The 26,267-nt window shown below is 42.2% G+C and overlaps 1 protein-coding gene across 1 annotated transcript in view; it reads right to left on the bottom strand.

The window, feature by feature from the left end:
• The window catches only part of LOC132126489 (protein diaphanous homolog 3-like), a 405,695-nt gene extending 384,044 nt beyond the window's left edge, over nt 1-21,651 (bottom strand). Inside the window, exon 1 of the mRNA XM_059537748.1 lies at nt 21,111-21,651. Coding sequence (XP_059393731.1) covers nt 21,111-21,251 — 141 coding nt within the window. The 5' untranslated portion in view covers nt 21,252-21,651. The remainder of the gene's footprint in view (nt 1-21,110) is intronic.
• Nucleotides 21,652-26,267: the final 4,616 nt, after the last annotated feature.

Raw genomic sequence — 26,267 nt, 5'->3', positions numbered from 1 at the left:
ACTAGTATGTGACGTAAGCCGGTCGACAGCGATGTCATTTGTGCATGCCATTCAACATTAACAAAAAAGTACAACTTTAATAACAGAGTATGGAGGACGCTGTGACTGAAGCTGTGTTTTTCTTGTGTCTCGTGGGTTTCACAATAATGGACATGGAATGTTGACGTATACGTAAAGCGATTGAAAGAACAGAAAGAAGGACTAAGATTCTCCAATGACAACTGGCAGTGCTACATTTACTACAAGTGCCTTCACTTCAGCGTCTGTCCATCTATTGCTGTTAATCATACTTGTGGAATAAGTTGAAACAATGTTTACAGTATGTTACAAAGCATTTTAAATCGGGCCATCCTTAAAATTTTCTTGTTTGCCGTAACCCGACCGACCCTGTCAATTTAGGACCGATTCAATTTTTATATATTTTTTGCTTTTAGTCCGACCGTTTTGCCGGTTGTACATTTACGTCAAGACCGACCAATTTTTTTTTTTTTTACTCTTCAAACAACTAATACAAAAGCAATAAAATAATACTAATTATATTTTATTAAGTATTGTAAATAGATATATTGCCTAGTAGGGCAGGGCTGTCAACGAATATTCTAAATTCGAATATGTATTCGAATAGTAAAAAAAAAACTAATTTCGAAGGTGAAAATTTATATTCGAATAAAAAAAATGTGGAAAAAAATGCCCGCGGTAGTAGAGGCGTGGTTGTCTGCTTTGTGAGTGGGCGCGCCAGAGGGTTCAGGGACAGGTCACAGGAGTCGCACTGTCTGGCACAGCATCACTGCTGAAAGTTGACGCGTCTTCATGGAAGATGACAGCAAGTGCAGAGCCCAACTCGACCGCAGCAGAGAAAGTGAGGTAAAATTGTTGACCCGCAAGATAAAGTTGTATGCAAGCTATTTAAGATACAGTTAGCATACCATTCAACCACTAGCAACATGAGGTCACATCTCAAAAATGTGCAACCAAATGAGCATGGTATAATGTGTGGAACTCCAGCTAAACAGTCACGCCTTGACATTTAACATTACTTTGCATCGCCCGCCACAAGCTCTTTGTCTGAAACACGACAAGAGGCCATAACGGATAAAATAGTTTCGTTCATTTGTAAGGACATGAGACCGATCAGTGTCGCGGATGGGGCAGCCTTTCGGGGAGTTCTGTCAAGCAATGGATCCGAGGTTTGATTATTTATCGTTTCATGCCAAGGAAAAGTGCCATGTTTACCACAGCACAGCTCGCTCGGAGCATTCAATGTCAGTTCTATATGCTGTAAAACTTCAATTAATATTAATAATATTTGTTTCAGTCACTTAATGAAGCCTGCTATATTCGGGACAACAGTCGCGACCTTAAATTGCTTGCACAAAAATTTGTTTGTTCATTTAAACCATTATGCGCAGAGAACGTGAGGGTGAGAGAGTGTGAGGTCTGCAGTCTTGGCCATCAGTTGATTTCCTTGTTTTTGTGTAGGTAATACGTTGTCATATGTTTAAACTTAAATAGACTACCTATACAAGTAGTTATGTCTCTTTGTATTATTTTGTCCTGTTATTGACGTAATGCGCGTCATTGACAACATGCGCAACCAGATGTTCGAATAGTTTGAATATTCGTGTGTTTTTTAGAGGGAGTATTCGAGCGTTACTTTTGAGCAATTTTGACAGCCCTATTGCCTAGACCTACATACAAACGAAGGCTACGTTCTTTCTTTTAAAAAAAACCCGTACACGGATGTCACACTATGGCCTGTGCGTTCGCTTGGTCTCATACTCTCATTCACTGTCAGAGTCAACGGTTCGCGCTTGGTAATGATGGCTGCGGCTGCAATAAACTAAATGTTCGCGATCACTGTTCAAAGACATATGGGTTCGGGCACCATAATACATCTAACAATTTCATTAAAACAACTCGACACCACTTTAACTTGGCATGAAGTTCTGGAAAAACTGTGCCCAGAACTTTTCCCATCCCTTCTCCCGTCTAGTCTAAAACTTTGAAAATCTATTGCACAAATCGATTGGACCAACACAAGTTTCGAAAACGAAAATAGGAAATTGATTTTAACGGCCTTCTCTCAGAGCGCGTCCAGTTTTCTTTTTTTTTTTTTTTTGGAACACGCGTCACACAGCAACTGCAGCTTCGGACACACGCATAACAGCCAATACTTCTGCACAATGTTTCTCTTTTCACAACAGAAATGTGAATTCTGCCAGTATTCAGACAGTCTCATGCATACAGATACAGATTCAGGCTAGAATCGCCTACGTATGCGATTTTTTGTTGTTGTTGAGATTTCTAATCATAAACACAGCCATGTTGAAGCCTGCAGTTAATGTTTTGCATTATGGCAGTCCACTCTGCTTATTGTTTTTCGAGAATGTTGCACTCCTGTTTGTCATTGTGCACGTAACTTCATCATGGTCTTTACCAATATATTGAATCTTTACATTCGTCCTGTCCGTGGATTTACCTGTATTTGGTGTTAATTGCTGTATAAAATGCATGTAGACATGCAGAATCGATTATACAATCGATTCAATGAACACTTGTCACTCAAATCAAACAGGATATTTATCAAAGTGACAACCCAAGAAAGCAAAGTAATCTCTCATTTGTAGGTTGCATTGACAACTAGCGTTGGATGCAAGTAAAACGGTATAACAGTACCTAATTTTTTTTCTTCTCATCTGAAATTCATGCAATAAACATGTTTTTGACAAAGATTTCAATTTGTTTGTGGTCTATATAGCCTGCATTAAAAAGAGGTTTTCAATGATGCGCCCGAAAGCACGGGCTGAAGACCCAGTCAGTGACGTCACGATATGCCAATTTGTTTAAATTCATACCTACGTAATCATCACCAAAATTGTACTTTTTTTTTTTTTTTTACACAAACCTACCGACCCTATTTTAAATTCTTTTTACTGTTACTGCAAATCAAAATATTTTTAAGGATGGCCTCATGGTGGGTGAGGGCAGTCCGGTATTAAAATCGCAACTAGTTCCGGTGGTGCGAAAAAAGCCCAAAAGTGGGTAGTTCCACAATTAGTTCTAGTACTGTGAAAAGGATCTGGTGGTGCAAAAGGCCCTACTATCTAAAAAGAATTTTAAACTGTTCTTCCAATACTCTGCTCCTTGCTTATTGGAATAAATTGTATTCTGCTTTCCAATAAGGGTCCTTATTTTCACAACGGTGTGAATTCAGTAACCTAACTATTTTCCTTATATTTAATTTTTATGCTACCCAGTCGTGTTGTCAAAAGACATGGTACTTCGATACCAAGTTGGTACTAAAAAAAACTTTACGGTACGGTAAAAAAATCTGGTACCGTAACATTTTAATTTGTTTAGTACTGACTTGGTTCCAAAGTACTGGGTCTTTTGACAACTACTAATGATTAGGATATATTTACATTTACTCATTTAGCATATGATTATATTTTACATACATTTTTTGTTGTTTTGTGCATATATTTGTATTAATAGTGTATTATAATACCTTATAATAGTATTTTATTTTATATTATATTTTCTGTTTTACTTTTCATATTTTTGCATAATTTTTGGGTTGTATGTCTGTGACCCTGTGCATCTAAATACGAGCACTGCCCATGTTTTATGGACAGGCCACTTATGACGAACTCTGAGTAGCTTATAGGGTAACATTCCACAATGATGTAATGAAATACACAATAACAAGTTATACAATATATTCACCAATAACACTATTTTTACAGTGAACTACAACTGACAGTTTTTTTGTTTTGTTTTTTTACGGTGAAACTAAAGAAGGGCTGGGTGATATGGCAAAAAAAAAAATAATAATAATTTTGTCTCAAACTGATTCTAGTTTTTTAACTAGTCAACTTGAAAACTTTTTCTTTATTAACCCTGTAGGTAAAGAAAATTATATTCCAAGTACACATACATGAAGTTATCAACATGATGTAAATGTTAAACAAATCACCTGTTTGCAGAAAAATGAATGAACCACAACTCCATCTTGTACAAACTTGTCTTATACTGTACATAATATGTTTAGACATAAAAACTTTTAAAAAAAATTTAAAAATGCTTTTAAAAATTCTCAAAAGTCAAAGTAATACAAAATCAAAATGACTGAATGTATAACGCCGTTAGACTATTATTGTATAAATGTTCTATAAAAACCAATAAACTCCAGCTTTCAGCCTGTCAGTCACCATGATGCAAACATGAATATCAGACAAACAGTAGTAGTTCTTTACAAGAACTTTTTTTATTAGACTGTGCTGCTTTTCCATTTTTTGACTGTTGCGTTTGCATCTTTTGCAGCATCTCGTGCATGAAACACCATTCTAAAAACACTGCACTCAAGTAAAAAAAAAAAAAGTTAAACTCCCATCTTCTTGCATTTCCGTGTTGCATCTTAGTCAACACAAAAGTGCATTCTGTTTGCATGGCACCAAGCAATATATTATAATTGGTCCTTCACAGAGCGTCTCACACATGAGCGGTTAATCACATGCACCAACATGCGGTTAGTTAATTCTTTTCACTTTTCTTGTTATCACTGACATATTGTCAAAGTGTCTAATTCTGTTTGGTAATATTTCTATTTAAAATTGATTCATCGATTTATACAAATAAAATTGTAGCCTATCATAGCCCTCACACTGAGGAATATTATTGAACAAGCATTTGTATGGTCCTATGCCTTCCACAGAAGATATAAATATATACTGTAAATACATTTACAGTACACCACTTAACTTGATTGAACAGTGATTGCTATCAGGATCTGAAAAGGCTTTAAACCAGCAAAATCTTTTTGAATCAAATCACCTTTAAATTTTACAATGTAGGCTTAAACGGTTTTAAATGTCTTTCTCTGTCAAATTGACACACCTGTATAGAATATGAAATTATCAATCATGTTCTTAAGGTTTTCCAATCTCTAATGGCTTCAAAAATAGGTGAGAGATCATGTTTGACTAATATAGTCTCTCTTTAAAGTCACAGTATCCGTTAAAACAAATAGTTAAAAAACATTTCAGAATATCTTTTGTATAATACAAGGAAAAGCATACAGCCTACAGTACAATTCAGGCTACAGTTGAAAGAGACAACATCCTGCTGGCCTTGACGACAGCTTAGTTTCCAGTGAGCTTTTCATCACACCAGGTAATAAGTGCAGCCACCAAGGGGAGCAAGTTATCGTGGCTTACCTGGAAAACTCTAGGTGTAGTATATTTGAGACCTGACTGCCAGAAGCTGAATAAGAAAATTACCTTTCATTACAAATTAACACAAAAAAAATCAATGACAACAGAGGCAATAGGATGAGGAAAATTGTATATAATTGCTCCGGCCTTGATAGTTGCACCTACTTTCCCTGGCATTGTTGTTTCCTGCATTTGAAAAGTCACATCCTTTTCATTTAGGTCAGTCTTAAGTTAAATGCACCATTAAGGCAGCAGAACATGTTGCGATAAAGAAAAGCATCAATGGCAGCTTCTGTAATTGCTTCTACCACATTGTTCTATTCAGCAGCCCAATGCTGCCATTTGGCCTTTCAGTGAGGCAAGAGCAGCCTCAATTTCGGCCAAACAACCTCATACTCTTGGACTTTTGTCCTTGTTCCTTTTCCTACATGGCTAATTTTAGAGACACTTACTGTGTGCGAGGATGTCTTGCCAACAGAAGAAGTCATCCTGTGACATTCAGACAGGATTCCAACTAAATTTCCAAATCTCAATCAACAAATCCTGCAGTACCACAGCGGTACTGTCTACCCATCACTGTGGGAACATTTCACATTAAGCTGCTCAGACTCCTCTAGTCCAAATGTAAGAAGGTAAAGAGAAGGCAGGGGGCTGTCAGGACAGCATGAGAATGAAAGCTCCCTGTAAAATCCATCTAGTTATTTGGCTATGGATGTATAAAGGTAACTACAAAAGCTGCATTTATTTGTGCTTGTTTGGGCTTATACTCCCTCTTTCCAGCTCAAATCTTCAAAATTTTTCATCCTCAAATGCATTCTTGCAAGTCCGCAACCGAGAAATCAATCTGGCATCATAATTAGCAGTAATGAGAGTCATTGTCACATTATGAGCTGCACTAAAGTCCTTTACTCTCCCACTCGCATACTCTATTGCTCTGTCCCCCTTCCTTACTGGAGACAGATGGGAAAGCTAAATGTTTAGCCCAGGACAATGTTTTCTGAAGGGTAGCCTGGAACGTCATCCACCAAATTTGTACCCCTGCACTGGCAACTGCACGTACTCTGCTAAACTGAGGACTCTATGTCTCAACCAGAACAACTTGCATAAGCTGCATTTAAAATAAATAAATACATAAATAAAATCAGTAATATTTTTAGATTTTATTCTTGACATGCACTTACATGCATTGATTAATTTGTCACACCAAGACTACTAAACTTCTGACAAATTAATCTGTACTAAGGGAAACTGCAGAGCAACTTTAAAGAATGTGACACTAAATTTGTAATTCATATTTATGGCACCTGAAAGAAATAAGAAAACTCCTAATAATAAATGTTATTTATTTGTTTGCATTGACGGTTCCATAAATATCCTTCAACATCCATGGAAACTTTTCTTTGTGGAGGAAGAAGATTCTCTAGATTATGAAAATGTTCTTCACAATGATTACTCAATGAAAGGTTCTTTTGTGAAGAAACACAACATTTATTCCTCATTGGAGTTGAAGGCTTCTTTCATGAACTCCACTATTCTAATAGCAAGCCACATACCCAGTAACATTAAATGATCACTTTTTAATTTGTCACATTAACCTTTATATTAATAACATCTGGAGGGTAGGCAACTGTAAAGTGAGGTTTTACATCTCCACTTTCTTCACATACACTTTGCCATAATGGCATGGTAAAGGTTAAACATTTGTATGTCTTGAAAAAAGAATTAGTTTTTAGTCACCATCATCTTGACAACTAAAAACATTTTTTAATAATAGGTTATTTAGAAAAAACACACTTTCAGAAAAAGTAAGACTAAAACAAGAATTACTTACTTACCATCTGTTAATAAAATACCCAAAGCAATGTAAAAGTTTATGTTTAATTATAGAGAAACTGGAAAGCATACGCAAGAAATTAAAGCAAAAAGAAAGAAAAAAATCAAGAAGGTAAAGTCATAGTCGGATTTAAAAGTAAAACTTAACATTTCCTTTCTTCTTATCACATCAGTTTCTTTATCAGCTATATGCAGCTCATCTTAAAATTAAAGATGGGACAAAAATGAACTGGTTTTGAACTGGTTATGAAAGCATGTGTTTAAAGGTTCTTGAAAATGGTACTTGCCTCAATGCCTTCTTTTCGTGGTGTTATTGTGACACCTACTGGTTAATACAGATACATCACTGTACACAGTCATTTTTCATACAAAGATAAATGTTGAATCAAAGCAAATTACTAGGTTATTAGTAAATCATCTCTTCTTTCCCAAACACAAATTACCTGCCAAGTAACTGGGGAGGAGAAAAAGGAACAGTGATTCTGTATAAATCACCAGCTGATGCTCTTACAAAAACTTTGCCAAGGACTCTAAAGATGAAGCTCTTTAACAAAGCATTTGTATGAACTGTAATTACACAAAATTTAGCAATACACAAAAGATGCTCCCATGAAGAGTAAGCAATTACAAAGTCCTTACAAAAAAAGAAATAAATATTTGATTTGAAGTCCAACCTATGCATGATAATATAAGAAGTAAATACTGCAGAGGTCAAATTTCCATTGTGCACAATGGTCAGTTGTGTCAATGGTCACTAAAACTGGAGTTTTACATTAAAAGGGTCAGAAACCAGAGGAGGAGGACAGTTTAGTCTCTTCCAGGAATGGAGTAAACATCATTAAAGACTAAATGAGTTTCAAGATAATCCACGGCTGCATCCGAAAACTTAGGCAGCTGACTTGCTGCCTCATGAGGTAATGACTTTGCAGGCAGCGTTTTTGCACGAAGGCACTTCATGAAACTGATTTCGGACAGATTTCTGAGGCAGCGTAATGGTTTAATGATCTACAACAAAATAGAATTTTTGTGATAACTAAATGAATATTTAATTACTAGAAAACTGATTTCTCACAAGAACTAACATCAAACGTGCAAAAAGTTGATCAGAAATATACATTTATAAACAAACTGAGCACCAAACAACTTTCAGATGGCAAAACCTTCGAAAGCAGCATTTTAGGCTTTTCGGATGCAGCCCACTACTGGAGCTAAAACACTGCCTGTGGACCACCTGTGGTCTGAACTGTTCATTACAAGTTCAGCTGTAACAACCCACAGTAGGGGAAAGAATGGCCTCTTAACAGTCACTGCATTCCACACATTCTGAAAGGAGACATCATTCTGATAAAAGAAGTGCGCTAATGTCTTACACTCTGTGACTCAGAAAGGGTGTGTTGATGAAAACATCTCAGGACTGTTAAACAAATAGCCTACCTCTCATCTGTTTAGAGTAAAACAAATCCCCCATTTTTGAACAGTTTATTTGGAAAGCACCTAAAATAGTAGCTGTGTTTTATCTGTTTTCTTGATTTTTTTGGGGGGGGGGGGGGGTGCAATAAAAGCCATTTTTAAAACATATATACAGTACCTTGCGAAAGTATACATATTCCTTTTTTTCATGTTTTGCTATGTTGCTGCCTTATGTTAAATTGATTTGCCAAAAAAAACACCTAAAGAACTCGCAGACTTTGAGAAACAAGATTAACTGGTCTGAAAAACATCAATTCCACGCATAATATTTGAAGGAAACCAGGCACTGCTCACCTGTCAGCTACAGAGTACCATCCCAAAAGTAAAGTGTGCTGGTAGCAGCTTCAAGCTGTGGAGCTGTTTTTCAGTGGCAGGGACTGAAGAACTCTTCAGAGTAGAAGAAAAGCTCAATATGCACCAAAATATTGAGATGAGCTTAATGAAAACCCAGTCTAGAGCACTGGCTTGAACAAAATCTAATATTTCTGGAGAAACCTGAAAATGTGCATCTGCCCCCATCCAAGCTGCAGAGCCTGAGATGTGAAGAGGTGATGAGGTGAAGAGAAGAATGACAGATAATTGTCAAATGCTGATGTGCAAATATTGTTGCGTCATGCCCAAAAAGACTTGAGGTAAAGTGTAAACACAGTGTGCTTAATTTAAAAAACGATGGTACAAAATAAAACAGGGCATACTGTCGTTTTAACCCAAAACTATGAATTTATTAATATGGATGTGAGCGGTGGCTACGATCAAATCTCACACATGGTCTCAGCTCACGTAGGCAACTTTTTTGGTTACTTGAACTTGTGCACAGCATAGTAAATATAGTGGAGAACTGTAGAATGACAGCATTTTGTTCCTTTTATTTTCCTGACTGTCAAACCAGTAAGATTAGAATGTCTTTTTTATACATGGCTTTAGCTTTATATGCGCAAATAGCAGCGTAAACAAGAAGACCATGGGGATTCAATCATCACATCATGCACCTGCAGCACTTCTGTGAAAGGAGAAAAACAGAAATGAAGTCTATAAAATGAATAAAATAAACAGGATTAAACTACATCTATAATAAGCTATAATATAATTAACAGATTTTAAAAAACGTGCAACAAGTATAGGCTAAACTAGTTTTTGTGACAGTCTTTATGCATTTTATTTCTTTCAGGGTGCTTTCAGGGGGTGTTATATTCAAATGACGATTGTTTTCTGCTGCCACATTTATCATTCCTACGAAATCCATACAAATGTTTCATGAATCAAACGTGAACTCTGTCATAAATTGATTTGTGCGCATGGATCTGAGGTCATTTCTACTTTAGATTGATAAATAAGGCCAACTGTGATACAATAAAGGCATTGTGTTTTAAAAGAAAATTATTATATCTGTTGAAATTAAAATAATTACATTTCAGAGTTTTCATTTCATCAAAGAATCAAGAAAAGTTATCACAGCTTCCATAAAGATATTTAAAAAATGCAAATCTTTTCAACATTTATAATAATAAGAAATGTTTCATGAGCATTTGCCATCACAATAATAAATTACATTTTAAATATACTGAAAAGAAAATATTATTGATATTATACACAATTACTGTTTTTTGTTTTGTTTAGTTTTTTTTGTTTTTCAAGTAATTGCAGCCTTGGTGACTATAAGAGATTTCTTTCTAAAACATTTTAAAACATCATAAATATTTTTTGTTTGAAAAAAAGTGTATACAACTGATATTTTGGGATATTTGGCATCAAATGTTTTAAAACCCCTCTCCTAACCCACATGGTGATATTTATTTAAATCTGATATTGGCACAGTGTCACTCATCATGTTGGTTGGCCAGTCAAAAACAATACTGTACCTCCACCAGCACTAAAGCAAGACTGGATAATTCTGTCTTATCCCTGAGCTAATTTTATCCTTTGATTTAGCACTGGCAGTCAACAACTAAGTTAATGGCATTGAAAGAGGGCTTCAATGTGTGTGGGTGTGTTTTATCCATCTGTCTCTCTGCTGTCTGTTTTAACATAAAATATAATTGTTGCTGTGGTTTAAATCCATCTAAAAACAACTATCATGCTGTCAATTTTAAGAAATGTCTACAATTTGCATAAAATAAGACATCTGATTTCTGAAGAAACAAAGAGCACTGACAGAGCAGATACATACTAACTTCACTAAGTTCTTATAATGCACATAAATTCTTTGTGTGGATATACCTTGAACTTCACTGACATTTTACATTGTAGAATAATGAACCAGTTTTGTCCTTCTAAAGGAATAAAATGACATCATTCAGCCTCACCAAACAATCATCTGCATTCCAGTGACTCTTAAAAACATCAGACATAAAATGTTCAACAACTTTACCTGCCGTTACTTTTTACAACAGCAACATTTCTAGTCTGACATTAATCCATTTCATTTTCTTAATGTATCAAAATTATTAAATTATATAGCAACTCAGTATATATCACTTTAAAATCACACTATACACAAACACACATACACACACACACAACTATAAAACATAAAGAACTATAATTATTAGACCTTGACTACAGAATCTGTCACACCCAGGGGCTGGCTATGCTTTAACTAAGCCACACCCCTTCTCAACTTCCACCTCGAGGAGGTCCCCAAACCCGACCCAATGGTCAAACAACACGAGAACAAGTAAGTGATAAAACAATCTTTATTTAAATATCTAAAAATAGCTTGGGGAATAGGGAAAGGGCAATTAAAACTAAACTCTGACTCGGCCCTCCAGATGGGCTATGGCCGGGAAAAGGTCAGGGAGCAAGGGGGCCACGGGGATCCGGGGCGTGGGACTCGGGCCCCGGCCTGAGTCTTAGGTATCCGTAGCGCCCTCCTTCTTCCTCCTCTTCGCTGAATACAGCTCACGGTAAGTACTGGTTCACACAGTTCGTTCTCGAGGTGCTCACTCTCTTTCTCTTCCTCCACAGGCAACGGGCTCTTTCTCTTTCTCCACAGGCAACGGCTGGGACACACAGGCACAGTTAATTCAGCTTGGTTTTGCTCTCACCTCTTCGCTGCTTACAGCTCACAGTAAGTACTGGTTCACACAGTTCGTTCCTTGGGTGCTCACTCGCTTTCTCTTTCTCCACAGGCAACGGCTGGGACACACAGGCACAGTTAGTTCAGCTTGGTTCTGCTCTCACCTCTTCGCTGATTACAGCTCACAGTAAGTACTGGTTCACACAGTTCGTTCCTTGGGTGCTCACTCGCTTTCTCTTTCTCCACAGGCAGCGGCGTAAGTACAGGTTTCCTCAGTCTCTCCTCGTGTTACCCACTCTCTCTCCTTTTCTCTCCACAGGTATCAACTTGGGCACAATAGCACAGTTAGTTTGCTTTGAATGGCTCTCACCTCTGGGCTGGACACAGCGTACTGTAAGTACAGGGTTCGCTCTATTCCTCCTCGTGTTATTCACTCTCTCTCTCCTTTTCTCTCCACAGGTATCAACTTGGGCACAATAGCACAGTTAGTTTGCTTTGAATGGCTCTCACCTCTGGGCTGGACACAGCGTACTGTAAGTACAGGGTTCGCTCTATTCCTCCTCGTGTTATTCACCTCTCTCTCCTTTTCTCTCCACAGGTATCAACTTGGGCACAATAGCACAGTTAGTTTGCTTTAAATGGCTCTCACCTCTGGGCTGGACACAGCGTACTGTAAGTACAGGGTTCGCTCTATTCCTCCTCGTGTTATTCCCTCTCTCTCCTTTTCTCTCCACAGATATCAACTTGGGCACAATAGCACCGTTAGTTTGCTTTGAATGGCTCTCACCTCTGGGCTGAACACAGCGCACTGTAAGTACAGGTTTCCTCTGTTTCTCCTTGTGTTACTCACTCTCTTTCCTTTCCTCTCCACAGGTATCAACTTGGACACAAAACACAGTTACTCTGCTTTGGATGGCTTTCACCTCTGGGCTGGACACAGCGTACCGTGCTATCTCCGGAGATCTGAAGCACGCTCACAACATATACTGTACTGAACTAGGCTAGGACCAGCAATCTCCTTGTCCTCCCACGCCGAAGTGCGTGAAGGCGGGGGTTTATCTGACAGGACACACGGCAATACACAGCAGCCCACAGCAATATACAGCACCACGTCAAAATTATAGGTTCTCACAGCACGAAGACTCACCCACCACACTCAGTGTACGGAAAGGACACCCGTCTTCCTTCACTTCGCTTGGTTCGGATCTGGCGATGGAATATGCGGCCTAGCTAGTGATGTCGTCGTTGTGACGACTTCAATAAGTATTCCTTCGGCTCTCCCACCACACTATATTAGGGGTAGGGCCGCCCTCCTCCTCCTGGAGAGATCTACACAACGCCAGGTCAATATACAGGGCACTTTCGACTGGCTCTTAGTACTCACATCAATGCCACTTCCAATCCCCTTTTTCACGTCGTCTCAGTTCGCCGTATAATCTGTTCACTTCTCAACCTTTAAGGTTCGCGATGTCTTCACAATCATACAATTCCAGCCTGAGGGAGAGAGAGAGTTAGACAGCTACCAGCAGCGTACCAAGACGGGCACAACCCAGTGCTTCACACACACCAAAAAGAGCTTCCCAGACTGGGAAATAACTTGGCCTTAAGTACTGCCTTGTCCAGCGTATCCTCCAATCACCAACCGCTGTCCCTAACTAGGCACAGGTGCATCGAATTCCCTGATTTTCCTTCTTACGGCGCTACCGGAAGTTCCGGTGTTCTGTTTTTCCGGTCCGGGCGGAAACGCTTCCGGGCGGAACCAAACTTCCCGAATTTTGGTTCCGCCCCTAAAGATCGTCACCTTGTGACATCCTCCCCCGCCAATCCGTTCTAGTCCCTAGAACGTCCTCGGGCTGTCCACTCCCCATAGCGGGCAGGGGGTCGGCCTCGGTTCTCTCGCCGGGATCGTCTCACTGGTGAATCGGGCTCAGCTTGTTCAGGGGCTGCTTCTGGTTCTCTCGGGGCGATCGGGGGTGGTGCCACCACGGGTCTCCCTGGTACCACAGCCCAACCTTCAATCCAGGGGGCCGCTGGTACAGGTTCCGTGGGGACTTCTTCCACGGCTTCAGGGTAGTTAGGGCATGGGCGAATCATGTTCCGGTGCACCACACGGTCGGGGCCTGACTTCCCTTCTGGCCGGATGGTATAGACCGGCTGCCCCGGCCTCTGCTGCCGGCAGACTACATAAGGGGTGGCCTCCCAACGGTCACTCAGTTTCCCCTTCCCCTGCCGCCGATTATCTCTCACCAACACCCTCTCTCCTGGCAGTAGAGGGGCTTCTCTAGCAGTCCGATCATACAACCGCTTACTTTTCTCTCCTGCCGTCTGTATCCTTTTCGACACCTGCTCGTAGGCGAAATGCAAGCGCTGGTGATGGCGCCCCACCCACTCCGTTACACTTGCTTCCTCTTGGTCGGCTATCACTCCTAGGACCAGGTCAGTAGGCATTCGTATGTGTCTGCCAAACATCAGGTAAGTGGGAGCGTAACCCGTAGTACTATGTATACTGTTGTTATAGGCCTGTAGGAGGTTTGGCAAGGCACTCACCCAATCGTCCTGCCGTTGTTGGTCCAAGGTCCCCAGCAGCCCCAATAGGGTCTGATTGAATCTCTCACAGCCGCCGTTCCCCTGAGGATGATACGAAGTGGTGTGAGTTTTCGTGCAACCGTACAACTGGCATAGTTCTCTAATTACCCTGGACTCAAAGTTGGCTCCTTGATCGGAGTGCAGAAACTCCGGGCATCCGAACGTCTGGAAGACGGCCCGCCATAAAACTGTAGCGGTGGTGGTTGCAGTCTGGTCGAGGGTGGGGATAGCCCAAGCGTACTTTGTGAACAAATCCGTTATTACCAAGATGTTCTGGTAGCGATCTCGTGGTCGGCCCAGTGTCAAGAAGTCCATAGCCATGATATGAAGGGGGGCCTTCGCATGGATGGGTACCATTGGCGCTCGGACCTCCCGTCTGGACTTAACCAATATGCATCTCGGGCAAGCTTGAATTAGGGCGTGCACCGATGCCTCTAGCCCGGGCCAAAAGAAGAATCTCCTAAGCAGGGACACGGTCCTCTCCTGTCCCTGATGCCCCAACTGGTTGTGGTACGCCGAAACTAAAGCCGTTACCTCATCTGCGGGTACCACGATCTGGCGTACTTCTTCGCCCAACTTCGGGTCACTGACCCTTCTGCACAAAACGCCATCTCTCAGCTCCAGCCTGTCCCATTGCCCCAGCAGCCTCCTCCCAGTATCCGTCTGGGCTAACCTCTCCGCTGGCGTCAGCCGTCGGCCCTGTTCCAGCCATTCTCTTACCAGCCGCACATCTTGATCCCTGGCCTGTCTCTCCCTCCACCGACGGGGATCCCATCCCCAGTTCTCAGGCACGGCCTCTTGTCTGCTGCCTGGTGCCTCTACTGCTCCTACCATATAGCCCTCCTCCGGGCTGGCCCCTCCGGGGCTTTCCGCTTCGGGCAGCCTTGAGAGGACGTCCGCGTTCGTGTGTTCACGCCCTGGTCGGTACTGTAGTTGATAGTCAAAGTTGGCCAGTTGGGCCACCCACCGCTGCTCCACGGCTCCCAGCTTCGCCGTCTGTAAGTGTACTAATGGGTTATTGTCTGTAATGATCGTCACCTTGGCACCCCAGAGGTAGTCTTTAAATTTCTCACTTAGGGCCCACTTCAACGCCAGCAGCTCCAATTTGAAAGAACTATAGTTCGCATCGTTCCTCTCGGCTGGGTGGAGGCTCCGGCTGGCGTACGCGATGACCCTCTCAACTCCGTCCTGCCGTTGAGCCAACACCGCTCCCAGCCCGAGATTGCTGGCATCTGTATACAAAAGGAATGGTTTTGTGAAATCTGCGTATGCCAAGATAGGGGCCTGTAGCAGCTCCTGCTTCAATGTCTGGAACGCCGACTCACAATTTGCATCCCAGTCTACGTTGGGCGACCCCCGGCCCCGGTTACGACCTGTGCCAACCAGCAACTGATTAAGGGGTTTAGCAATTTTTGAAAAGTCCTTTATGAAACGCCTATAGTATCCCACAAATCCTAAAAAGGATCGCACTTGCCTCACTGTCCTCGGGGCCTTCCAGTCCTTCACGGCCGATACCTTTCCAGGATCGACGGACACTCCAGCCGCACTGACCACGTGGCCCAGAAAGTTGACTTCTCTCCGTAGTAAGTGACACTTATTGGGCTGTAGTTTCAATCCGTACTTCTCCATGGCCCGAAAGACTTCCTCGAGGTGCCTCAGGTGTGAATCAAAATCTGGGGAGTAGACAATCACATCATCCAGGTAAACTAATACTGACTCCATTAACTGACCTCCCAAGCACCGCTGCATCAGCCGCTGGAAGGTGGCCGGAGCGTTACAGAGCCCGAAAGGCATCCGGTCCCATTCAAATAGTCCAAACGGGGTTGTAAAGGCAGTCTTCTCCCGGTCTGCTTCGGCCACCTGCACCTGCCAGTAGCCACTGGCCAAATCTAGGGTAGAGTACCATGCCGACTGCGTGAGGCTGGCAAGCGAATCTTCGATCCGTGGCAAAGGGAAAGCGTCTTTCTTAGTCACGAGGTTCAGCTTACGGTAGTCCACGCAGAATCTCCAAGCCCCCGTCTTCTTTTGCACCAGCACTATGGGGGCCGCCCACGGGCTGCTGCTTTCCCTAACAACTCCTTGCTTCAGCATGCCTTGCAGGAGTGTACGTACCTCGGTATACAAAGTGGGCGGAATTGGGCGATACCTCTCCCGGCTGGGCCCTGCATCCCCGGTAGGTATATGATGTTGTACCACCTGGGTGCATCCGTAGTCTTCGTCGTGGGTGGCGAACACATGCTGCCATCTCCGAAGGAGGGCCTGTAACTTCTGTGTCTGTGCTTGCTCTAAATCCTCCCCTTGTAACGACTCACCCGCCAGGTGGCTCGGCACACTCCTCTCCATACCACCCCATGGGGTGTCTACTTGTGTCAGGGCCACCTCGATGACAGTGGGGCACACCTGACGAAAACTAATATCCCTCTCTTCCCTTACTTGGTGGGATGTAACCGTTGTCAGACGGGCTAATCGTTGGTGCCGATGTAGTTGCACCGCGTATGGATGTACATTCCGTATCCTCACGGGGACTCTCCCCCGCCGGACCGTCGATAATCCTCGTGCCACTTCCACTTGTGGACAATCCACATGGGGCTCCACCAGCACCCACTCTTCTGGGCCCGCTCTTCGGGGCGGTACTCGCGCCCACACAACAGCCTCACTTTTTGCGGGGACAGACAAAGCAAAACGACACATCACTCTTCCTACCTCTTCCTGTTCCCTGCGGACTTGGCTCATTTGCACCCTTCGACAGTCAGCTACCACACACTCCCACTTGGGCCTCTCTGCAGGTGGTATCTTCGATACGGGCCTAGCCCGAAATAGCTCTTCCCAGCAATCAGCGAGGACATTCATGCCCAACAGGGCTCGATGTGCACCCAGACAATGGTCTTGCACGATAATCACACCTTTCTGGGGGACCATCACTCCGTGAACCTCTAGGTCCGTCAATCGGTAGCCAATATATGGGATGTCGAGGCCGTTTGCGCCCTTCAGAGTAAGCCAGGGGGCCTCCGCCCCTGGTGCCCCTTGTTTCCCAAACACTTCTTCGGATAAACTCTCAGCAAACAACGTCACTTGGGAGCCTGTGTCTACCAGGCATTGAATCTCCTTGCCGCACACTCTCACCTTCGCCACGGGGCTACGCCCAATCATCTGGCTCCTAGAGCCATATCCTCTTCCAGGGTCTTCTCGAGGGGTCCCGGCCACACGACCCACAGTGGCCGGCCGACCTAAAAACCCCCTTCTGACGCCCTGCGGGGCCCACACTGACGGCTATAGTGACCTGGTTTGCCACAGCGGTTACAGATGGGTCGCCCTTGCTCGTCCCATTCGAAACGGGGCCGGTTAAAGTGGTTCGGGCGCCTGAACGGCTCTCGGCCTCCCTCTGAGTACACTCGGTCTCGGGGCGCCGGCCGTGGTTCCTCCCGCGCCCGTCCTTGGCGCAATTCTCCTACGAGGGCTTTAGACAGTTCAGACATCTGATCGCGGACATCTTTCAAAAGTTCAGCCTTCAGTGCTTGCTTCCAGTCAGGGCCTCCGGGTTGTGCTGGTGCTACTTCACTGACAACCGCACACACTGGGGAACCACTCACCTCAGTCTCATCACCTTCCAGGGCCAGTGCCTCTTTCTTCAGATCTTCGAACGTAAGACCCGGGTCCCTTCGAAACTGGATACGTAGGCTCTGTCTCACCGGACCCTCCTTCAACCCCAGAAGAAACTGGTCCCGCAATAGAGTCTCTCCATCTCCCAACCCGTGGTCCCGACGGGTCTGTAGTCGGGCGAATTGCTCTCGCAACCTCAGGGCGAAAGCTCTAATCGGTTGGCGGGGGCCCTGCTTACAATTGAAGAACTGGGAGCGAAGGACAGCTACGGGGGTGTGGTCACCATACTGTTCAGTGAGGAACTGGAACACGGTTTGGGCGTTGGCTCTAACGGCTTCGGGGGCGGCATGCACCTCTCGCCGCGCTTCTCCATCCAGGGAGTTTAACACAAATTGAAGCCGCTGGGCTGCACTAAGGCCCTGTAGGTCGGCCAAGTACTCTAGTTGAGCCTTCCATTCAGACAATCGTACCTCGGATTCTGTCCCCCCATATTTTTGAATCCAGGGGCTCCCCATAAGAACGGGCATGGCACGGGGTTGGGCTGAAAGCCCCGCGTTGTCGGTCATTGGACGACCTTGGTTACTCAACTCGAGGTGGAAACCCTGCCGACTACGCCAAATCTGTCACACCCAGGGGCTGGCTATGCTTTAACTAAGCCACACCCCTTCTCAACTTCCACCTCGAGGAGGTCCCCAAACCCGACCCAATGGTCAAACAACACGAGAACAAGTAAGTGATAAAACAATCTTTATTTAAATATCTAAAAATAGCTTGGGGAATAGGGAAAGGGCAATTAAAACTAAACTCTGACTCGGCCCTCCAGATGGGCTATGGCCGGGAAAAGGTCAGGGAGCAAGGGGGCCACGGGGATCCGGGGCGTGGGACTCGGGCCCCGGCCTGAGTCTTAGGTATCCGTAGCGCCCTCCTTCTTCCTCCTCTTCGCTGAATACAGCTCACGGTAAGTACTGGTTCACACAGTTCGTTCTCGAGGTGCTCACTCTCTTTCTCTTCCTCCACAGGCAACGGGCTCTTTCTCTTTCTCCACAGGCAACGGCTGGGACACACAGGCACAGTTAATTCAGCTTGGTTTTGCTCTCACCTCTTCGCTGCTTACAGCTCACAGTAAGTACTGGTTCACACAGTTCGTTCCTTGGGTGCTCACTCGCTTTCTCTTTCTCCACAGGCAACGGCTGGGACACACAGGCACAGTTAGTTCAGCTTGGTTCTGCTCTCACCTCTTCGCTGATTACAGCTCACAGTAAGTACTGGTTCACACAGTTCGTTCCTTGGGTGCTCACTCGCTTTCTCTTTCTCCACAGGCAGCGGCGTAAGTGCAGGTTTCCTCAGTCTCTCCTCGTGTTACCCACTCTCTCTCCTTTTCTCTCCACAGGTATCAACTTGGGCACAATAGCACAGTTAGTTTGCTTTGAATGGCTCTCACCTCTGGGCTGGACACAGCGTACTGTAAGTACAGGGTTCGCTCTATTCCTCCTCGTGTTATTCACTCTCTCTCTCCTTTTCTCTCCACAGGTATCAACTTGGGCACAATAGCACAGTTAGTTTGCTTTGAATGGCTCTCACCTCTGGGCTGGACACAGCGTACTGTAAGTACAGGGTTCGCTCTATTCCTCCTCGTGTTATTCACCTCTCTCTCCTTTTCTCTCCACAGGTATCAACTTGGGCACAATAGCACAGTTAGTTTGCTTTAAATGGCTCTCACCTCTGGGCTGGACACAGCGTACTGTAAGTACAGGGTTCGCTCTATTCCTCCTCGTGTTATTCCCTCTCTCTCCTTTTCTCTCCACAGATATCAACTTGGGCACAATAGCACCGTTAGTTTGCTTTGAATGGCTCTCACCTCTGGGCTGAACACAGCGCACTGTAAGTACAGGTTTCCTCTGTTTCTCCTTGTGTTACTCACTCTCTTTCCTTTCCTCTCCACAGGTATCAACTTGGACACAAAACACAGTTACTCTGCTTTGGATGGCTTTCACCTCTGGGCTGGACACAGCGTACCGTGCTATCTCCGGAGATCTGAAGCACGCTCACAACATATACTGTACTGAACTAGGCTAGGACCAGCAATCTCCTTGTCCTCCCACGCCGAAGTGCGTGAAGGCGGGGGTTTATCTGACAGGACACACGGCAATACACAGCAGCCCACAGCAATATACAGCACCACGTCAAAATTATAGGTTCTCACAGCACGAAGACTCACCCACCACACTCAGTGTACGGAAAGGACACCCGTCTTCCTTCACTTCGCTTGGTTCGGATCTGGCGATGGAATATGCGGCCTAGCTAGTGATGTCGTCGTTGTGACGACTTCAATAAGTATTCCTTCGGCTCTCCCACCACACTATATTAGGGGTAGGGCCGCCCTCCTCCTCCTGGAGAGATCTACACAACGCCAGGTCAATATACAGGGCACTTTCGACTGGCTCTTAGTACTCACATCAATGCCACTTCCAATCCCCTTTTTCACGTCGTCTCAGTTCGCCGTATAATCTGTTCACTTCTCAACCTTTAAGGTTCGCGATGTCTTCACAATCATACAATTCCAGCCTGAGGGAGAGAGAGAGTTAGACAGCTACCAGCAGCGTACCAAGACGGGCACAACCCAGTGCTTCACACACACCAAAAAGAGCTTCCCAGACTGGGAAATAACTTGGCCTTAAGTACTGCCTTGTCCAGCGTATCCTCCAATCACCAACCGCTGTCCCTAACTAGGCACAGGTGCATCGAATTCCCTGATTTTCCTTCTTACGGCGCTACCGGAAGTTCCGGTGTTCTGTTTTTCCGGTCCGGGCGGAAACGCTTCCGGGCGGAACCAAACTTCCCGAATTTTGGTTCCGCCCCTAAAGATCGTCACCTTGTGACATCTATATATCTAAATTATAATTTAAAGCTGTGTCTCTACACTCTATACAATTTGTCAACATTGTTGGGCTATGAAAACATTTATAAAATCCACTCAAAATCTTACTTCCATATTTCACCATATTTGAGTTCATCAAAGCTAGGCTGCTGTTTGGGATGATTATAGTTTCATTTAATACATGTTGTGGTTGTTGATTGTTTTGCTGAAACTAATTTTCAGTCTTTCATTCAGTGTTAGATATGTCAATACTCATTAACAATATTTGACACGTTATTTTAGTATCTAGAAGTGCTGGCCCATATAGAGTGACAGACAAGAAAATATTAAAGTAAGAACATAAAAGCAAGACATTGGACCAAAACAGATGAATACGTAAATATTTTGCTAATAACTCAAACATCAGTGCTTCAGTACCAGAGGCCTGACAGCAGTGGGGACATGTGATAATTTACTAGAATAATAACCATTTATGAGAACACTTTATATAACGGTTTCAAAAAGTGTAACTTACAAATTTAGGTTTCTTCTCTCCGTCATCCCCACTTGAACTGCCCTGAGATGACACTCCGACTCCAAATCCTTTCTTTCGATGGATGTTTTTTCCCCTCCCTTGATTCGAGCCTTCATGTCGCTGATGACGGTAGTTATCCATGTCCAGCTGAAGATATATTTCTATTTCTACCAACTTTTGTGCGGAACTAAGAGCTCATGATATCCCAAAATTGACCGTTGAAAGAGACGAGCACGAGCTCAGATTAAGTTGACGTTCTCGAGGTAACGTGTGCACGAGACGCACTGATTGAGAGTTGACAGTAACGTAGTTGTTGTCTAATAAGGAGGTAATCCAATTGCCAGCTCTTTAGATCCCACTAACACCCCTTTTCAAACCACTAGACTGACGTAAGTGTTAAAAATAATCTCCGGTGCGATAAAATAGTCAATTTTTTATGTTTATAAATTGTCCAGTTTAATAAAAGAAGAGTGCTGAGATGGAATACGAAGAAATGTTTTCAGGAATGTCAGGAATCTGAAACTCCCGCCTCGGAAACAGCCAATGAAATGAGTAACACGTGATGTTCGACGAAGCCACTTACTTGCACTAGAAGGCAAGCCAGCAAATATGTATATGAGCATAGACATCTATGCCTATGAGCCCGAAACGGCTAAAGCTAACGCTTCCGGTCTGGCAGTACGAGCGAAAGGAAACCAGAGGCCTTTTTTTTTTATTGATGTCAATTGAGAAGAGGATACACTGCACTGAATAAACAGCTTTTTAGAGGAAACGCCTTATCATTTAATGAATGGACAGCATATCTGCTAATCTTCAACATGTTTTACACTAAACAATAATTTTGGATTAAACTATTTTTAGTAGTGATTGGAAATCGAGGCTTTCTGAACCGTTTGAGGCTTTCATGAATTTGTGGCGGAAAACGGTTCATTACTCGAAGCTTTTAATAGAGTGCGAATTAGTGACATCTGGTGGCCAGACTTGGTTTCTGATACTATTGACCAAATCTAACAAAACATTGTGGAGCAAAGGATGGTTTGAATAGGTTTTTAATCTGTGCCAATATGTGTCATGTGTAGTCCGGTCAACGGATTCACATATAGATCAATAGTATAAAATATACAAGTGTGTGATTATTAAATTAATAATTGACATTGACTATTAGCAAAAATATTTTGGGTGAGCTGTTTGGGGTCTCTGAGACCACAAGCTATAGAACATGAAAAAATGCAATAGAGGTGTGACATGCATTCAGTTTCTGTCTGTTGTTGAGGTTATTCTAAACTGTTCTACCAAATCCCAAATAAGTGTAAACACACACACACACACACAACAAAATAATTGTAAAGTCAAACACAAGAGTCATGCGAAGCACCAATTTTTTTAAAACCAGCTGTCCCGACCTTCCAATGACATTTGAAGCTTCAAACGTCGCCGTTCCGGTGGTATTGTCATTTGGATACAAGAATCGGATCCTCGGTATCAATCGTCCCATCACTTATTTTTAGGGTTTACCACAGAAAAAAATGCTGCTTTATAAGAGAAGTCACTGACTTTTTGTGACAGGTGGGTTTATGGCACTTCCCATTCATTCTTATTGTAGCCGGGTAAGGTATAGCCCAGGTATGATTGACTGATGTCATGCCAGCCTGTAAACCTATCAGTGTCCCTACTCCTTTGTTATTTGGTTAACATGGTTTGAATCTATCAGTGTTGGCATTGATATAAAAAGGGAAGACATGCATTACTCGGAAGGAATGACTCGGGATGCATCATCCTTGGTACTAGACCTTTGTGGAAGTACATCATTATGAACAAAGGATAGGGCCTGGTGCATCTTCCTGTTGCGTTTTAACAGTTAGGCCTTTTTCAGCATGCTAGTGGCTGTGGTCTTGCGTGGTGAGCTACCATGCATTTTGCTACATGGTGTAACTAACTGCACATCCAGGGGTTTCCAGTAACTTGGTTGGAGACTATTGTACATCAATAATCTAACTACACCACTGCTTTTTTTTAGTGTTTGTTGGATAGCTGCTTTAACTTCTTTAACTTCTTAAACGCCTTGGTTTTATTTTGGTTAACTTTTGTTTGTATGTTTATCTTGTTTTCTTTTATTCATTCGTGAGCAGCAATTCATTAACTTCGTTAAACGTCTGGGTTAGCTGGGAGGCAAGTAAGATATTGGCCTTGGTCAGCCATTTTTTTCCTCCGGTTGGTGCATATGACTGCTCTTTTATTTAGTTTTTCTTTGATTGTACAAGTAGTTGTCGACTTTGTGTATGTGAACTCCTTTTGGAGTAGATTGCTCCGTTGTGGTATGAAAGTGAGAATATGTATTATTATTATTATTATTTTAAATGTGTCTTGACGTTTGTATTAGTTAACCATGTTGTCATTTAGGAGTCTAAACTTTTAAAGTGGGGGTTTAGTCTTTTAGTGTGTCCACCTGGGGTGCGCTGTTCAGCTAATTGTATTGCTTTCACAACTGTGTGGTGTGGGTATGGTGTGAGGTGTAAATCCAAAAGGCCCCGCTGGTCACTTCTCTCCTCCTGGTCATTCTGTAACTGGTAGATTTGTGTATCTGGCTTGATTCATATTCTATCCAAAAACATTTTTGTGTATATATAAATTACTTAATTTTTATACTTTGTCTATGTCTCCATGCTCACCCTGCATTTGGCCACGAACCTGTGTGCCCTTGTATAGGGCTGTAATGTCCCAGTATATTTCAAGTGGTGTAGTCGATTTTTAGATGTTTTAGAATCTTGTTTTGTATTGTAATTCATTTTAAGTCATCTTGAGGCCTACATAGTGGGCATAGGCGTAAATCCCCGATCTGATGGGTTGTTCCCCCTAAAATTATTATAAAATAAACACACTGTGTATTATGTATATGTAAATAGCAATGTTTTAGTCTCCCTCTACCTTGCCTCACAGTGCTTTGGTCTAAATGCCTGCTTTGCCCTTTTACATCACCTAAAAGAAAAGTGAAAATGAATCCCGTGCATCACTTTCAGCAGGCCCTAGCCATCTATGATGTCACCGAAGTCCGGACCTCGTTAAATGTTTCATGTTCAAAAATAGAATTTGTCCTCTGAATTACTCATTTACCGTTAAACTCCTCATATGAATGTATGGATGACATGTATAATTGTTTGTTTTTTGTTTGTTTAATAGCAATATCTGGCAACACTGCAGATCACCTGAACCAACTGACAGTATCAAAAAGGCCCATGTATACAACATTCGGTAAGGGTAACGATATTATTATCAGTCAGAATAGTAGTAGTATTTAACACTAGTCCACAGATCTGTAGAACAAGTAGGTTACAGAATGAAATGACACTGGCAAACACTAGCCATGAAGAAGTCATTTCTATTTCATTCAGTATAGTAGTTTAATTTTTCACAAATCATGCCTTAAACATTCACAAGAGCACTAGACAATGTTATCAGCTATATATCAATGGTTATTAATAAAAACTATAACATTAACATGTATTATAATAAACAACTGATAAAATTATCCACTCCTATGGACGCATGCTTTCAGGTACATTCATAATCCTGTGTAACTTTTTTTGGCTGTTGAGGTTAATAATTTCACCACCATCAACAAATCTAATATTGTCTCTTAGTTTCCATGTTCCATTACAAAAATTAGCCATGGTTTCAACACAAATAAAACAAAAAATCATGGTTCTTGTAGCCATGGAAACTGCAAATTCACCATGGTTTTGTTACTTGAAATAATAATTTACAAAGAAATATTAAGATTATATTTTTTGTGGACATAAAAACAGACCTTAGCCAACAATAGTCTTTCAAGTGACCTAAAATGCATTACATAAAAAACAATGAGGCAATAATGACTGATTGTTTAATAATTAGATGTTTTCATTCAATAACACTGTTAAACTTAAATTTATGTACATTACATGTTCTTACAAATGCCTGCAAAGGGAGCCAAAGGCCATGTACAGTAGTTGCAGCTACACTTACAGGACAATCAAATCCTTGTAGGCTATTGACCAAACATATCATTCAAATATCCGCTTAATCTTTCGTTTTTGGCCACCTTTTCACTAAATATAGATGACACAGCCTCTATAATTTCTTCAACAAAAGACGTGGACATCACAAGCCTTACAAAAAATTTTTTATTGTAGTAAAACTGCTTAATTTTCTTTTGCATGATTTCTGAATGCTTGAGACTATAAAATCAATCAGACAACTGTATTATTAAAATCATAGCCATTAGTAACTGTATTTGTAATTTGCAACAAAAAAAAATGCTATTTATTTTTATGTTTACTTTTATATTTTATTAAAGTTCTATTTTGACCCCAGCCCTGATAGTGGGTATTACAATATATGTACAGTATCTCGTTACGAAATTCTCACCATGTCTCAACTAATATTCTGTGATTATCCGGCTGTAATCCTTGGAGAGTCTTTGGCCAATAAAAGACACTGATACATACACACGACCTCTTCCAGGCAAGTTCTTAACATCTCCATTTGATTGAAATGTCATAATTATTGCCATGATGGTGGAAATAATTTTTTTTTTATTTCTTTTTTAAATCTCTGCAGATCAGAACTCAATTCTGTGGTTTTGCTTAATGATTAACATCTATAGGAGAAAAAAATATATTTTGTAATGCGATTTTCTCCCACTTTCAGTTGTTTTACTTAAATTTAAGGTTGGACTTTTGTGAAAATCAAAATGATAAACAATGCAGATTTATTTCCAAAGCCTTCTTTACTCATATTTACCAAGGGGACTAATAATTCTGACCTCGACTGTATATACACTATATTATACATAATAAATGTAACATGCAGTCTATTGCATTGATCCCAATAGAAAATATCCTTTAGGTAACTCAAGATACCTAATGAGAAAAAAATACAAGAGAGCACTCCCATGAACAGCAAATTTATTCACCATTCAGCAGATAGCTTTCTATCTCTGTCCAAGCAGTATAGATTCTGTTAGCATATACTCTTTCTATAGTACAATAATCATTTACACAAATATACACAATTTAAAATATAAACTCGTTCCAAAGTACAACATAAACTTTTTTATTTATTCACGACATAGCGTTTTATTGAGGCAGTCCACACAATTTATTTTCTATGGTGGGTGAA

The sequence above is a fragment of the Carassius carassius genome, chromosome 44, assembly GCF_963082965.1.
Source record: "Carassius carassius chromosome 44, fCarCar2.1, whole genome shotgun sequence".
Taxonomy (NCBI): Eukaryota; Metazoa; Chordata; class Actinopteri; order Cypriniformes; family Cyprinidae; genus Carassius; species Carassius carassius.
Note: the sequence above shows the minus strand (reverse complement) of the source record. Positions and strands in the feature narration are given on the sequence as shown.